The 15,277-nt window shown below is 52.3% G+C and overlaps 6 protein-coding genes across 13 annotated transcripts; all 6 read right to left on the reverse strand.

Moving 5' to 3' along the window:
• Window positions 1-138: 138 nt before the first annotated feature.
• Window positions 139-2,785, reverse strand: LOC9655201 (zinc finger protein 143). 6 transcript variants are annotated; one of them, XM_024668280.1, is made up of 6 exons: window positions 1,886-2,785; window positions 1,708-1,806; window positions 1,472-1,597; window positions 1,239-1,363; window positions 1,091-1,180; window positions 139-1,031 (listed from the first exon to the last, which is right to left on the reverse strand). In XM_024668280.1, exons 1-6 carry the CDS (start codon window positions 2,229-2,231, stop codon window positions 216-218), a joined length of 1,602 nt encoding a protein of 533 aa, XP_024524048.1. In that variant the 5' UTR covers window positions 2,232-2,785; the 3' UTR covers window positions 139-215. The 6 variants fall into 6 exon arrangements, with proteins under 6 accessions (XP_024524048.1, XP_024524047.1, XP_024524045.1 ...); XM_024668279.1 differs by having other exon boundaries at window positions 1,702-1,806; XM_024668277.1 differs by having other exon boundaries at window positions 1,472-1,603; window positions 1,702-1,806.
• Window positions 2,786-2,903: 118 nt separating this feature from the next.
• On the reverse strand, window positions 2,904-4,592 carry LOC112344170 (pentatricopeptide repeat-containing protein At4g02750-like). Its single transcript, XM_024668459.1, has one exon. The coding sequence runs from the start codon at window positions 4,590-4,592 to the stop codon at window positions 2,904-2,906; it is 1,689 nt and encodes a 562-aa protein (XP_024524227.1).
• Window positions 4,593-6,154: 1,562 nt separating this feature from the next.
• On the reverse strand, window positions 6,155-7,758 carry LOC9655203 (4-hydroxyphenylpyruvate dioxygenase). Its single transcript, XM_002963628.2, has 2 exons — window positions 6,432-7,758; window positions 6,155-6,368 (listed from the first exon to the last, which is right to left on the reverse strand). Exons 1-2 carry the CDS (start codon window positions 7,391-7,393, stop codon window positions 6,224-6,226), a joined length of 1,107 nt encoding a protein of 368 aa, XP_002963674.2. The 5' UTR covers window positions 7,394-7,758; the 3' UTR covers window positions 6,155-6,223.
• Window positions 7,759-8,008: 250 nt separating this feature from the next.
• On the reverse strand, window positions 8,009-11,155 carry LOC9655204 (cilia- and flagella-associated protein 52). Its single transcript, XM_024667284.1, is given in 14 exon segments — window positions 8,009-8,390; window positions 8,640-8,840; window positions 8,908-9,009; window positions 9,066-9,134; window positions 9,208-9,291; window positions 9,349-9,459; window positions 9,462-9,602; window positions 9,662-9,833; window positions 9,896-10,164; window positions 10,226-10,285; window positions 10,338-10,628; window positions 10,681-10,764; window positions 10,819-10,914; window positions 10,990-11,155. Coding segments are annotated over 14 exon segments (1,953 nt in total). The 5' UTR covers window positions 11,119-11,155; the 3' UTR covers window positions 8,009-8,246.
• A 125-nt stretch (window positions 11,156-11,280) lies between these two features.
• Window positions 11,281-13,173, reverse strand: LOC9655205 (phosphoribosylamine--glycine ligase). Its single transcript, XM_002963630.2, has 4 exons — window positions 12,905-13,173; window positions 12,472-12,842; window positions 11,891-12,421; window positions 11,281-11,816 (listed from the first exon to the last, which is right to left on the reverse strand). Exons 1-4 carry the CDS (start codon window positions 13,143-13,145, stop codon window positions 11,391-11,393), a joined length of 1,569 nt encoding a protein of 522 aa, XP_002963676.2. The 5' UTR covers window positions 13,146-13,173; the 3' UTR covers window positions 11,281-11,390.
• Window positions 13,174-13,188: 15 nt separating this feature from the next.
• Window positions 13,189-15,200, reverse strand: LOC9655206 (cystathionine beta-lyase, chloroplastic). Of its 3 annotated transcripts, none has more exons than XM_024667312.1 (13): window positions 15,152-15,200; window positions 14,990-15,095; window positions 14,827-14,939; window positions 14,712-14,782; window positions 14,561-14,652; window positions 14,422-14,509; window positions 14,260-14,371; window positions 14,106-14,202; window positions 13,968-14,049; window positions 13,799-13,916; window positions 13,637-13,744; window positions 13,492-13,584; window positions 13,189-13,443 (listed from the first exon to the last, which is right to left on the reverse strand). In XM_024667312.1, exons 1-13 carry the CDS (start codon window positions 15,188-15,190, stop codon window positions 13,300-13,302), a joined length of 1,263 nt encoding a protein of 420 aa, XP_024523080.1. In that variant the 5' UTR covers window positions 15,191-15,200; the 3' UTR covers window positions 13,189-13,299. The 3 variants fall into 3 exon arrangements, with proteins under 3 accessions (XP_024523080.1, XP_002963677.2, XP_024523087.1); XM_002963631.2 differs by having other exon boundaries at window positions 13,189-13,429; window positions 13,482-13,584; XM_024667319.1 differs by having other exon boundaries at window positions 13,324-13,429.
• Between the last annotated feature and the right edge of the window lie 77 nt (window positions 15,201-15,277).

Consider the following 15,277-nt stretch of genomic DNA (forward strand, 5'->3'; position numbering starts at 1 on the left):
CACACGTGTCGCTAAGCTGTCCCTCTCCATGGGTGGTTTGGTGCCGTACTACATGGCGGCCCATCGCAAACGCATCCGGAGATAATTCCACGCTGGTGGAGGCGTACGGAACCACACCTTTTTTCTGGCCTTTTGCCCTTTCTAGGAAAGCTTCCTTGTGCCCTAGGATTCAGGGTTTAGGGTTTATAGCAAGAGTGTTCTTCCTTGGCGGGGTTTTAGTCCACCAAGCAGGGCTGTTCTTGGAACGCGAACAAATGCGTCACTGGGAGCTCCGATTGCTGCAGCAAGATCATCTTGTGCGAGGACGACGACGACGATGACCACACCGCTGCTCCATCGCCGCTTTGATTCTGCCCCTGGCTCTGGAGCGCGTGATTCTGCCAGGTACTCGCGCTGCTCGCGATCGCGTCCGCCTTCTTGATCTTCTCCTCGGTGATGGAGCTCTCCGGCGGTAGCAATCCGCTGGGCCTGAGCGCCACCATCTCGCTCGAGTGCTGGATCATCCTGGGGTCGGCCTGCACGAGCCTCGCGCCGTGGTCCGCCGTTGGGAGCTTCTGCGCGAACACCAGCACCTCCCTGTCCTCGCAGCTCGCCTGCTCGATGTCCGGCTCGATCGAGTCGTCTGACGATGATAGCTCCGACTCGTCGTCCACCTCCAGCAGGTCCTTCTCCCGCTCCAGCTTCTTCATCGCCCGCTCGATCTTGCCCAGCTCCTTGGTTTCCCGCTCTAGCTCCACCTCCAGCTCCTGGATCCGCTTCTTCCGCCCCTCGCGCCAGTCGTCCAGCCTCTCCCTTCTCGTCAGTAGCATCTGGAGCTTCTCCTGCTTCTTGGCCGCCTTCATCTCCGGAGTGAGATCCTTGAGCGCGTCCATGAGCACGTCGCCGTCGACCATGTTGTGGTCCTTGCACATATGAGCCCGGAGCTTGTAGTTCTGGCAGTATTTCTTCTCGCAGCCTTCGTGCGGGCACTCGTGGTACTCGCCGGTGTGCGTCTTCATGTGAGAGCGCAAGTTAAAATCTAGAGAAAATGCCTGCCATTGCTCAGGATCAGCACAAGTGAAAACAATATCCGAGCGTGGAAACTCCTCACCTTTCCGCAGCCTTCGTGCAGGCAAACAAATGACTTCTCGCCAGTATGAATAAGATAATGTCGCTTTAACTTGGATCTTTCCAAGAATCTCTGGAACAAATCACAGTTTGAGAAGTCCAAGCCAGAGAAACAACGCTAAAGATCTTACCCTGTTGCAGCCTTCGTAGTGACAAACATATGGCCTGTCACCGTGTACTCGGGCATGCCGGTACAGTCCACCAGGTTCACTGAAAACTTTGTCACAGCCTTCGTGCTTGCACACATACAAATTCCCTGCACAGATTGGAGACGCAAAGTTCTTCAGTACCAAGGGCGCTACAAAGCACAGCAGAGCGAAGAACGTGAAATAAACATATCTAATGCATCATGCCCTTAAGCTACCTTGGCGTGGCTGATCAGAGTTCTCACTGGAATTCATTCCACTCAAACCTTTCCTGCCGCCGTTTGCTCTCGAAGGCCTGCCTCTTTTCTTCGGACGCATGCGTCTTGGAACTCTCTGCCCGACCTCTACAACTAATGAAATAAAACTTAAGAAACACAAGAACATAACAGGTGGAAGCCAAGCAAAGCAGCAAAAACAAAGCAAAACCAAACAAAAGACAATCCACTACCTTTACCATTTTGAGAAGAATACTTCGCACTTTCGGCAAAAACCTCTGTCATGCTCCGGACACGAGCGGGCTTGCGAGTTGATTCGGTATCGTCTGACTCATCTCCTGGAAAATGGAAAGTCGAAAGTCGACGAACACTTGCAGTCAGAGAGGAGATGGAGAAAAAAAGAAGAAAATGCTTTACCGGGATACCGCCGCTTGATTCCCCGGTTGGCACGAACAGGACGAGTGTTTTCCTCGAGCTTGGGAGTGACAAGTGGTGGCGGAGTGGTCGCCGCCGTGGAAGGAGCTGAGGAAGAAGATCTTCTCCTGTAAGTCAGGAGAGTTTTCTCTTTGGTGTCCACCCCTGCCTCGGTCTTCACAGTAGTGACAACTTCTAATGCTTGCGGCTGCTGCCCGGAGCCACCACCAGCACCACCACCGTCGACTTCCACTTCACCATAGTCGCCGCTAGATCCATCGTCGTCTTGCCTCACTGGCACTGTCACCACCTCTTTAGCTTCCCCATCCACGGTCCCATCGAAATCCATGCCCCCCAGGAAGACGAAACGCGAAGATAATCCACGCTACCTCCTCTTCTGGCGCATAGAATTCTCGCGTGCTGCGGTGCCCGCTCTATCGATCTCCACGTTTCTCCCTTGCCTCTACACCACACCTAGTTCTTGCTAAGAGATTGGACGATACCTGGTCGAGAGCTCGTCCAGAATTTCGGATCTGCGCACCCTAAACCCCACGAATTCCTCCCGAGACCAGCGCCAGCAGCCACGGCCCGGCGAAGCCCCTCGCCCCCCCGGATCCGCCGTCACCAAAACCCCAGAATCGCCGTGCTGCTGGCGCTGGCGCTGCTGGCGCTGCTGGAGCTCCAGGGAGCTGGCGCCGGCGGCAGCGATTCCATGCCGGATGGCCGCGACTCCTCACAATCCCATCCTTCCCGGAAGCGCGATGGGGATGGAAGCGCTGCTCTCGAGAGACAAAGCTGGGCAGTGTGTAGCCAAAAGCCTAGACGCGCTTAAAGCTCTAGTCTAAAAGCCAGGGATTAGCGAGGGGATAAGGAATATAGCCTGGGCATCAAGCCACCCAGTGTGTGGTGTGTGCGGCGTGCGTCCATCTTAGCTTTCTATCCCACTCTCTCACACACCCGTCGGAGGTTCGAATCTCCTCCACGACAAGACAAAATAATGCAAGGCGGAAGAACCCTAATTTCAACTCCTAGAAAATTTCTCGTCCGGTGGGGCGTAGACTTTGGAGAGGAGAATGTAGCTCGCAGCTGGGCTTTTGGGATCGATCGCGAGGGCGCTCGTTGCTGCTCGAGCTCCTCGCTCCAGATCGCTATGCACGGTACAGGCGTTGAGAAGGATCGTCCAGGTCACAGCGTCCGGGAGAAAGGGCATGCTGTGGACGAGCTCCTCGGCCTCTTGGATCCGCCTCGAGCGCCCCAGGAGATCGATCATCGAGGAGTAGTGCTCGATCGTCGGCTCCAGGCCGTGGGCTTCCCGGATCGAGGCGAAGAAGTCGCGCCCCTGGATCACGTCCCCCGAGTGGCTGCAGGCGTGGAGGATCATCACGAACGCGTCCGCGTTTGGCTTCCAGCCGAAGAGATTCATCGCCTGGAAGAGATCGATGGTCTCTTGGCAGCTGCCGTTGGACGCCAATCCGGCCATGAGCGCGACGAAGCACGAGGTGTCCTGCTCGGGCATTCGATCAAACACGGATTTTGCACGATCGGCGAGACCGTTTTGGGCGAGCGAGGCCATCAAAACGAGCCAGGAGACGGTGCTCCACTCGGGCATGAGGTGGAAGAAGAGCTCGGGCTCGCGAATATACCCGTTCTGAGAATATCCAAAAATCAAGGAGTTCCAAGAGATAATGTCCCTCTGTGGCATCTTCTCAAACACTCCCTTTGTTGCCTCTGGATGCCCTCTCATGGCATATACTCTCACCATGGAGTTCCATAGCATGGCATTCCAGCAAGGAATCTTTGCAAACGCCTCTTTTGCTTCTTCTAAATGCCCGTTTTGGGAATATCCGTCGATTAGTACGTTCCAGGCCACCTTGTCTCGCCTGGGCATCTTTTCAAAAATATCCCGGGTGTCTTCCGGGCGGCCTTGTTGGGAATATACGCCGAGCATCGCGGTCCACGAGACCTCGTCCGTGTGGGGCATGACGTGGAACAATCCACGCCCTTCGTCGGCTCGCCCATTCTGGGCGTAGGCGCTGATCGTCACATTCCAGAGCGTCTTGTCTCTTTGGGGCGATCGATCGAAGAGATCGCGCGCCTGGTGCAGCGATCCTAGGCTGGCATAGGCGCCGATCATCGTCGTGCAAGCAATGAGATCCCGGGCGGGCATTCGGTGGTAGATTTCTTCCAGGAGCTCTCGATCTTGATCTTCTTGTTCTTCGTTCGCCATGCCCTGGAGGAGGCGATTCCAGGAGATCACGTCGCGCTGCGGCATCCAGTCGAAGAGCCGCTTGGATTCCTCGATCTTGGCGTTCAGGGCGTGCGCGGTGATCATCTCGTTCCAGGTCATGAGCGGCAGATCCGGCAGCGTCGATTCGAGTAGAGCTTGGAATTTCCCGGTGGAAGCGTACGTCTGCGCCATCAGGCTCCAAGAAATCTCGCTCCACTGCGGCATTCTCTCCAGGAATGCTGCTGCTGCCGCGAGGCCGTGATCATCTCTTCCAGAATCTTGGAGCTCCGCCTGGATGGCGCAGTTCCAAGACTCGAGATCTCTCCTCGCCATCGCCAAGAAAGTCCTCTCCGCGTCCTCGCAGCGCCCGCTCTGCCCGTAGGTCGTGATGAGCGCGTTCCACGACACCACGCTTCGATCCGGCATGGCGTGGAAGATCTCCACGGCCTCGTCGAATCGATCCGAGCGCAAGAATGCCGCCATGAGCGCGTTCCAGGCGACGAGATCCGGGCGAGGAAGAAGAGCAAATATTTCCAGCGCGCGCTCCAAGTGCCCGGTCTGGGAATACGCCGCTAACATGCTCGTGAAGGAGATTACATCCGCCAGCGGCATTCTATCGAAGAATATTTTGGCCTCGATTGGGATTCCAGAGAGATTGCACGCCTGGATCATCGCGTTCCAGCACACGACGTTCCGGCGAGGCACGCGATCGAAGTAGCTCTTGGCGGCATCGATTTGCCCAGCTCGGGCGTGTGCTGTGATCATAGCGCTCCAGGCGATCGTGTCGGGGTCGCGGATGTAAGCGAAGATCGCCTCTGCGTGGGCGATCATGCCGCATTGCGAGAAGATCTTGAGCAGCGTTCCACACGATATTGCGTCGTGGTGGGGCATCTTGGAGAAGGCCTCGCGGGCGGGAAGCATATGCCCGGACTGGGCATATGCCGCAAGAAGGATATTCCAGGAGAAGATATTCCTTTGATCCATGGCTAGGAAGACGCACTGCGCGTCTTGGACGCTCCCGGACCGTCCGAGGGCGCTGATGAGCATATTCGCTCTTCGTGTCTTGTCCATGGGACTGGGGTGACGCTTCTCCCTGGTATCTTGCTAGTTTTTCGATTGCCATGAAAGAAATCTTTGCAAGAATATCATACATACATTATTATTATTACATGAGTAGCTAGGGGGCTAAATGATCTAATGGCTTCGTTTATACCGAAGAACAGGATTCGAATTGGCAAGACCGAAAATTTCAAAGTTTTGAAGATGCTCTTATTCATTTAAACAAAACCTTTTTTGCATAATAGGATTATTTGAGACGAGGGGCCCTTAATTCTCTCTCATATATGTATCGTATAACTTAAATTTGATTTTTAAATTTGGCTATTACATTATACTCATTTGTTCAAGCTTGCTAGCAAACCACAGGACGATAACCATAACATATAGCGCTAGAAGAGGAATTTAGATTATGTTAAATTCGATGGTGCTAGAGAATGAGCGTTCACTGTTCAAGGAGAACAGCTGAGTAAGATTGTGGTAGAAAACTATCACTAATGAGAAGGCCTTTTGCTACAAAAGTTTTGAGTTTGATCTCACTTGTCAAGTGAAGGAGATGCAACCTGGATAGAACTTTCCCAGTTTCCAGGAATGTCTTCCACGGTCTGTGACATCCTGTTGATCAGATCAAAGCAATGGACCACAAGTTTACGAAGCCCTCAAGAAAGAGATATCGTCATCAGGGTAATCGCAAGCACAAGTGTCTCCAAGTTACGTAGATTGCCTTTGCCTTCGAGCACCTACAAGAAGAAGATTACAGGGTAGAAAATTGAAGACCACAAAGTAGCCAGTGCCGAAACTGACGATTTGCAAGCTCCAGCAGAAGGGAAATGCTCATCTTGTGCTTGCAGTCCAAATGGAGGAAGGTAAGCTCTGTGATTGTGCCCCACCAATTCATCCAGCTCCCAGTCTCCACCAATTTCCAAGCTCTGGAGTTTGCCACATTTCCTGTTGAGCTTGTAGATATTCAGGACTTTCAGGCTCTCCGATTGGAAATTGAGGCAGATGATTTATTATATTTGACCCAAAAATCATAACAGAAAAAAACTATTCTTGTTTCATCGCTCGAGAGTTTTCTCGTAGTCCTCAATCGATTTAAACAACGCCGCAAAGTTCCCCTTGCCAAATCCCCCACACCCTCCTCGCTGGACGTTCTCTTCCATGCATCCCACCCTCTGGATTATCTCCAAGAACAAAGTTGGCCTACACAAAAAGCCATAGAACATCGAATCTTTCCAAAGGACAGAGAGAAAAGAAAACACATACCTGTCACCCACAGGCTTGGTGAAGATCTGGAGCAAAATCCCCTGATCATCCTTGTCAACCAGGATCCCGAGCTCCTCGCACATCTCCACTTGCTCGGGCGTCAGGCTCGATCCAATCCTCTCCGGCAAGTCCCTGTAGTACTTCTTGTTCGGCCTGGGCATGAACTCAAACCCCCCGATGTGAGATCTCATCCTCATCTCCCTCAAAGTATGAAAGATATCCCGGCAAGAGATCGCCAAGTGCTGCAAGCCCGGCCCCTCGTTGTGATCCAAGTACGTCTGGATCTGCGACTTCCTCCGCGTGCCATGCACCGGCTCGTTCATGGGCAGCAGCACCATCTCGTTGTTGCTGGCCAGGACCATGCTGTTCAGCCCGCTCTCGCAGGTGCCAATGTCCTCGGCGGTAAACTCGGCAAACTCGTGAAAGCCCGTGAAGCCGGCCACGTACCGCGCGGCGTCCAGCAGGTTGTGGACGTTCCCGACGGCGTGATCCAGCCGGCAGAGCCCGACTCCAAGCCCCGAGGGGGACGACGAGAAAGGTGGCGGACTCACGCGCTCGTAGCCTGGGAGGAAGGGGCCGTCGAATCCGCCGCTGACGAAACGAAGAACCACGTCGCCGTAGAGCGCCACCTCGGACAGCACGAGCTCCTGGCCGGAGTGGACGTCGTGCATGGTCGTGGGCTCGAGCACCGCGATGGCGCCGTGCTCCACGCTCGTCCGGAAGGCGGTGGCGGCGTCCTCCACCCGGACGCCGACTGCCCGGACCGCGAGGCCGTGGGCGTCGAAGAAGTCGAGCATGGCGGGCTTGGTCATGGCTGGGTGGGGTGGCGGCGAGGCCGGCTGGTAGCGGTGCTTGTCCGAGTAGGGGGCCGAGAAGACGAGGACGAGCTCCTCCGACTGGAGCGCGTAGCTGCAGTAGACGTGGTTGCCGGTGGTCTGGTCCGACTTGGCGACGAGCGGCATGCCCAGCCCCCACGAGAAGCGGCGCCAGGTGTTGGTGGCGTCGCCGCACCACAGCTCGACGTGGTGGAAGCACAGCACCTTGAATCGGTCGGTGAGTGGGTTGGAGCGCACGAACTTGTCGAATCCCACGAGCCCACTCTTGGCCTTGCTCTCCAGATCCTGCCGCTGCCGCCGCTGCTGCTCGATCTCCTTTCCAACGTCCACCTTTCCGGCGCGATCCGTGTGCTCCAGGACCGAGCTGGACCTCCTCGGGCTGGACCTCGGGCTTGGCGACCTCGGGCTGGCCGCGGCGGCTGTCGCGCGCGACTGAGAGATGGACGAGGAGCTAGAGGAGGGAGGGGAAGAGAGCGATGCATGGCGGGCGCTACTCGCGGCCGCCATGAGCGAGGACGAGCATGGCGACGATGAGGGCGCGGGGATTACTACCGGGGATTGCATCCAGCCTATCCTTCCTTGCTGGATATGATAGAATTCCACCCCCTTCTCGATTGATTGCTTGATGGAAGGGCTCTACCTATATGCTCGCGCCAGGAAAAATTTGATCCCCTCCTCACGGATGAAGCCGCAAAAATCCGATCTTGCGCGTCGCCAAACTCGAGGCACACAAAAAAAGAATGAAGGAGCGAGCTTAAAAACTTTGAGGATCCTCCTCTCCTCCTTTTATTTCTTTCTCCCTCTTTTTTTTTTCCTCTCTTTTCCCCTTTGCGGCTGTGCGCTCGCTTGTTGGCCAGTTGTGTCACCACACAGAAGAGGTCGTATCTATATACTGTCCCACCCACGATGCGTTTTCTACCAGTGAATTCTTTGCTTTGGTCGTTTCGCTTTGCTTGATTGATCTGTCCAAATCTTTTCCTCACGGCTCTGGGCTTCCGCTGGCTGGGCTTCCAACGCTGGCCGGGCTCGTGGATGCCGACGTTGGAGCTTTGTAGTCCCAGATAAAAATGCCACCTTCCTCCCCCACCGAGACTACGTGTTGCTGATCGGGGCTTATCTTCACCTGGAACACACACGAGATAAGTGAGAACTCAACACGGCAGCGAGGAACGAAACCAAAACTGACACCTTCTAGATCCTATCCAACTATCTACCAAGCCATCTATATCTCAACCTCATTGTTCCACGCAAATGGAGCCTCGTACCTTGGTGACGAAGAGCTGACACACAAGACAGCTTCTAGATCCTATCCAACTATCTTCAAGCCATCTATATCTACATGTCCTCGTTCTACACGAATGGAGTTTCGTACCTTGGTGATGGGCTCGCTGTGTCCTTTCCCTGTGAAGTAAGGATGGCCCTCGTCGTAGTTCCACAGGAGCACCTCCTTGTCATATCCCCCGCTGACGAACGCGGTGCCGTCGGGGCTTATGTCCAGCGCGGTCATCTCCGAGGTCAGAGATCCGTCTACGATTCGGATCGCCGCGCAGTCGTAGGCATCCCAGTACGTTATCTGGAATGGAAAATCTCTCAGCGTTGTCAGTCTCAAAGCCAGGAGATAATGAAAGTGTGTTTCCAACCTTGCGGTCTGTTCCGGTTGTAAGAAGCTGGCTCTCGTCAGGGTGGTACTGGATGGCCTTGAAGAAAGTGGACGCGAACATACTGTTGTTTCTTGTAAATCGCTGCCATTGCCACGGGAGTCGTGAGGAGGGAAGAAAATCTCGTAGCCAGGACTTACAGTAAGATCCCACACAATGCACGAGCCGTCGCTGCTGCAACTTACGCATTCCGAGTCGTTTTTGCGAACCTAACACCGCGGGAAAGGAAAAGGAAACAAACTTTTCAAGTTGTGCCCCCGCGATCAGAAAAGATATCGGTACCTGGACGCCGTTGACTACTTCGACATGCTCTTTCATCGTCGCGATCAAGCTGTGACTATGGGGGCCGATCCTCCATACACGCACCTGTCAGGACAAAACAATTCGTGCTGTGTGCTAAAAAGATTAAAGCTGGAGAATCACCTGACCATCCACGCCACCGCTGATTATCTTTCCACTGTCGGATGTGCCTGTGATTGCCGTCACGCCCTGCTTGTCAGCGTCAGTACAAAAGGAGATAAAAGAGAGAGCTTTACCAGTTTGTGAGCATTGAGTATCGTATAGAGTAGTTTTCCTGTTTGTGGCCCGAAGGCCCGAATCCGCCCGTCATTCCAGCCGCTAATGAGGGACTTTCCGTCGGGCATAAATGCTAAGCTCATGCATTTCTGGTTGGGGACCTGAATTAATGAAAAAAACACGCGTTTCATCTTGTTTGCTTATCGAGTAAAAAACTTACCTGAATCCGAAGTAGCTCTCGACACTTTTCCAGCTGCCATATACGAATATCATCCATCGAGCACGTAGCAAAGACTTCACTGTAGCCCGATGGAAAAGCGACGTCATTGATTTTGTCGTAATGGCAAGTATGAATGAGCTGTGAGGCCATCATATTCCTTTTTGCATCATACCTATAACAGCGTTCTGGCACCGGCTTATCAGTAACTGGAAAAGAATTAAAGCAAATGCTTACTTGACGAGATACATGTTGCTCTTGGAAGTTCCAACAAAGAACTCGAAAGATCCGCTTTGATCAGCATTACCATTGGCCATTGCAGTGACACTACCGTGAACTCTGGTAGAGGAGACCGTTTTCAAAGTTCCAGACCTCAGGAGTACAATGTTTCCATCTCCACCCCCGACAAGTAGGTCGTCAAAGGGCGTCGATATCGTAGATTGTACTCCCATGCAAAGCTTTTGCTTAGGTCCATGATTTTGAAACAATTTCGGACCCAAACTCACCTGCATAGTACAACAGGGCGATAGTAAAGAGAATTGCAACACATAAAAGAAAATAATAAACCTGAAGAACATCTCCAGTTTGAGTTCCAACATATACGTAGTCGTCCTTACTATCAATAACCTGGCAATGCATCAAGATGAGACCACGAGCTTCAGCCTGAAACAGCACTTACAATTGTTTGCAACACTCGCCTGATTTTACCAAGTTGGCAATCGTATGGCCGAAGCTGCCTGTTTCCCTCGTCAAATTCCCAAATCGTCAGCTTAGCTGATGCAGCTGTGACGAGTTTTGTGTTTGTGCAATTGAAGAAGCACACGCACTGAGCATAGTCGATTGGCGTCGGACTGCCACAAACCGCCTTGCCCGACTTCACATACCAAACGACCAGTTTCCCATCATCTTGACCTCCAGTTGATGCCACGAAAGTTTCACAGGGAGAAAAGCTCAAGGACTCCACTTTCACCTGTCACAAAATCATAGCTGACTTCAGTCATCTTTTCCCGATTGGGATTTACTTTGTGCAAATTCAACTGGTGAAGAATCCTTCGCTCCTCCAGATCCCAGATGATAATGGTTGTCGTAAATCCCATGTACGAAACCTGTTCATTTAGAGGGACAAGTTAGACTTTAAAATGGAGAAAGTGACATTTCACCTGTCCTGTTGCCAAATATTTTCCACTTCTTGAGATGGCCAAACAGGACACCTTGTTGCTGTGTCCTTGCAAAAACTCTTGGTTGTGATCATCGCCCTGAAACAACCAAGACGTCAGAAAAAAGTTTCGATGAAGACAAAAAGAAGAACCGAAAAAAGGAAAAGATCATACCCGGTGTCTCAAAACAATGCAAGTCCCAAGCGCATAGACGAGCGTCGACTTGTCCGGGTGAAGAACCATGCCACCAGGCACGGTTCCGCTGTAGCCGATCACGCTTCCCAAGGGCAGTGGACGCGACATCTTTCCACATCCACCGGTGGACGCCGGTCAAAATCATCAAAGATCCGACACTCGCTGGATTTCCACGAGAGATTCCAAGCTACTACTTCAGCAGACACCCACGAATGAAAGCCCTGTTCTCCTACAACCGACCCTGTGAGACGATGCTCTTCCAGAAAATCGTTGAGCGAGCTATAACCGCCAGTTAATTCATATTTCAGTTAAAGTTCCAAACAGCCTTCTTCCTCCTTTCTTATTCTTTTTCGCTTCCCTGTGCCCGGATCGCTCGCTCTTTATCTGTGCCGATGCCTGGCTTCAGCAAGCCGTGCTACAGCCCTCCAGCCGATATCCCGACGGCAAAAACCATCTGGCCAAGAAACCACGTCCACGGCTTGATAAGCTCTGTTCTGTGCCTCGGCTATATCCTTTCCCAGTGCTGTGACACCCAATACTCTGCCACCCACGGCCACTATATGCCCATCCGAGTCTACGTCTGTTCCTGCGTGGAATACCTTTACGCCCCTGACCGCTGCTTCCGCCTCGTCTAGATTCTTGATCAAAGTCCCTTTCTTATAGTTTCCTGGGTATCCACTGCTCGCTAGAACCACTACCAATGCAGGATCTTTTGTCCATTTCAAGCCTTCGATGTCCTTGAGTTCACCCTTGCATGCAGCTAAAAGCAGTTTTGCCAGATCTGACTCGAACCTCATCATCAGCACCTAAAGCCCGTGCAAAAGAGATTTAGTTAGACATATAAACAATGAACTGAAAGAAGTAAGAGAAGAAGTTTTACCTGGCACTCGGGATCCCCGAAACGAACATTGTACTCCAGGAGCTTGGGAATTCCAGTCTTTTTGTCGATCATCAACCCGGCATATAGTATTCCAACGTACTTGCAACCTTCTTCGGCCATGCCTTTGACTGTAGGGAGGATTATAGTATCCATCACCAAGGACTCGAGGCGCGAGTCGACCATAGGCGCCGGCGAGTATGCTCCCATGCCACCCGTGTTAGGACCAATGTCACCGTCGCCAACACGCTTGTGATCTTGAGCGGAAGCCAGTGGAAGAGCCGTGTGACCGTCCACGATTGCAAAGAACGAAGCCTCCTCGCCGTCAAGAAACTCTTCCACGACGATTTTTCCGCCAGCGGAGCCCAAAGCTCCCTGGACGAGCATTGTATCCACAGCCTCGTAAGCCTCTTCCAAGCTCATGGCGACGGTCACACCTTTCCCGGCAGCAAGCCCGTCAGCCTTGACAACTATTGGAACTCCTTGCTCGGAGATGTAGTGCTTCGCGGCCGATGGATCTGTGAAGCTCCGGTACTGCAAGAAAAATGAAAAATAAGTCTATAGGAAAGAAAGAAAAATCCAACCTTGGCTGTGGGGATTTTGTACTTGTCGCAGAAGTCCTTCATGAAAGACTTGGAGCCTTCTAGCGCTGCGGCGGAGGCTGAAGGGCCAAAAGCTGGAATCCCAGCCTCGACGAGATCATCGACAAGCCCCGCGACGAGCGGAGCCTCAGGACCGACGACAACCAAGCCAACTTCCCACCGCTTACAAAACGAGATCACTGCAACACTATCGCTTACGTCGAGATCGGCAATGCAAGTAGCATCCCCCGCGATGGAGATCCCAATATTCCCTGGCGCGCAAAACACACCATCGCAGCTCGCAGCTCGCTGGAGGCCGTAGCAAAGCGCGTGCTCTCTACCACCGCCTCCAATCACAAGGCAGATGATTCCATCTATGAAAATGCCATCGAGTGGGAATAGTGTAAACGACTGTAGATAGAGCAAAGGAACGAACCTGACAACCCAGTCGATTGATCGCTGGCCTCCACGAGCACTACTCGCGATAATCTTCGGCGAGAGCTGACCGATCGGCTCGAGAAGCTCACGGCAGCACCCAGGATTGAGGAAGATCGAGACCAGGCCAGAGTATTCCAAGCCGCGAGCTTGAAAATGCCATCGCTGGAGGCGCCGGAGTAGATCCGTGGACGAGCGCCTAGATTTCCAAGCCCTATCGCGCCAGCGGCAGCACACGCCATCAATCACTGCCTAAACCCTGAGTATAAACCCTAGTTCTTCCCAGATGATAAAAGGTGTATATTTCCCGCCGGAAGAAAATTGGCTGGAAGGAATCCAGTGTTGGGTCAATCCCAGGGAGCGCTAGCGATGGCTTGCTCCAAATCTTCTAGCAAGTCATTCACGTCCTCGATGCCCACAGAGATCCTTATGAGATCTTTCTGGAGGCCTCGAGCTTTGCGGACTTCCACGGGGATGCTCGCGTGGGACATGAAGCACGGCAAGCTTATCAGCGATTTCACACTCCCTGAGACACCAGATCTTAGAAGGAATGGAGAAACTCTCAAAGATGAAGTTACCGAAGCTCACTGTGATGCTGAAAAGCCGAGTTTGCTCGACGATGTGCTTGGAAACTGCGACCGAGCCCGTGTAAAAGCTTAGAACAGATCCAGCTCCCATGCACTGGAAAGATTTATGCGTTTGGATGAAGACAACAACCATATGGAAGAGTTACCTGGCTGTAATGAAGTTCATGTCCTGGGTGACTGGGCAATCCCGCATAGCGAACGTTGCCGAGCTTTGGATGTGAGGCCAGATACTCAGCTATCACCTGGGCATTTTGCTACAAGAAAGGAGCAGTGTTTGAGACGCAAGACTTTGATACTCTAAACTGTACCTGTTGCTTCTCCACACGAAGGGGCATGGTTTTGATCCCTCGCAAGCACCCCCAACAATCAAATGGTGCTAGGCCGGTTCCTTCGGCGTTTTGGAGGAAGTAAATTTTCTTTGCCAATCTGGAACATGCAGCTCACTGGCTTAGATACGAAACAAAGTGATAGACTTACTCATCGTCTTTGACAGCGAGCACACCAGCCATGAGGTCGCTGTGGCCGGAAATAAATTTAGTTGCCGAATGCATGACAATATCTGCAATCGATCACACGCAAGCCGTAAGTTAAATGGACAAGATGGAAAACTTATACCTGCGCCAAGCTCCAATGGTTTGGACAACGCCGGAGACATGATACTATTGTCTACCATAACTAAAGCACCGTTCTCATGAGCAATTCTTGAGATTGCCTACAAAACCATGTTATGTGGTGGTAAACGAACGAATCAAGCAGTTGATGTATATACCCGAATGTCGGAGATGATTTGACGAGGATTAGTCGGGCTCTCGAGCCACACAAGTCGCGTAGACGAAGATATGGCACGTCGAACATCCTCTAGATTACTGGTGTCTACACGCCTGAAAAACCATAGTAAGAAACTCCACATTCTTGATACCTAGCTTCTTACTTCACAGTGATTCCAGAATTTGGAGTAATTCGGGACAGAAGTCTATCAGATCCGCCATATATGTCATCGCCTGCAACTATGTCTTCTCCTGAAAAGATTTTGACAATGAAACTGCTGGAAAAATGGATACAAACATCACCTGCTGAAACTAGATGGGATGCAGCACTTAGCGCAGCCATTCCACTGGTAAAACAAAACGCGCGGGAAGCACCCTCCAACTTTGCTAGTAACCTACAAATCGTTTGATCGTGAGCTAGAAAATGAAGATAAAAAACGAAGAGAACGCTTACGATTCAAGAGCATCACGAGTTGGATTCCCACTTCTCGTGTAGTCATACTGGCCGCATTCGGTAGCTGATGGCTAGAAAAAAATCAATGTCGAGCGTTCCAACAATCGAAACTTACTTGCTTGAAAGTTGCTGTCTGATACAGCGGAGTGCTAAGAGCTCCAAATGGATCGAATTCGCTGCTGAATTGCATAATCTCCGTCGACATGCTAAGCTCCTTCTTCGCATCCACTGCCGGGGTACAAATAAGCGGAAGAGCAAAGGATTCCAAGCCAATGTACCTGACCCTGGAGCTAGATTTTCAAGCTCCATCGCGCAAGGCCGAGCAAAACATCTGGCCGTCACTCCGGGCGCCCTGATCCTCGATGGAGCGCCGATTCCAGCAGCCTGACACACGATTCACAGCTGCGTGGTCGAAAATACGTGAAATCGAAGCCCCATACCTGTGATGGCGCCGCGATTGCCACTCCCTCGAGTAGCATTCTAGCCAGTGAGAATAATTTTTAGGGTTCGTCCAGGCAATGTTTTGTCCACGTGGCGCGATTCTAGACCGGCGGTAGCCGGTTGCC

The sequence above is a fragment of the Selaginella moellendorffii genome, unplaced genomic scaffold (genome assembly GCF_000143415.4).
Source record: "Selaginella moellendorffii unplaced genomic scaffold, v1.0 SELMOscaffold_3, whole genome shotgun sequence".
NCBI lineage: Eukaryota > Viridiplantae > Streptophyta > Lycopodiopsida > Selaginellales > Selaginellaceae > Selaginella > Selaginella moellendorffii.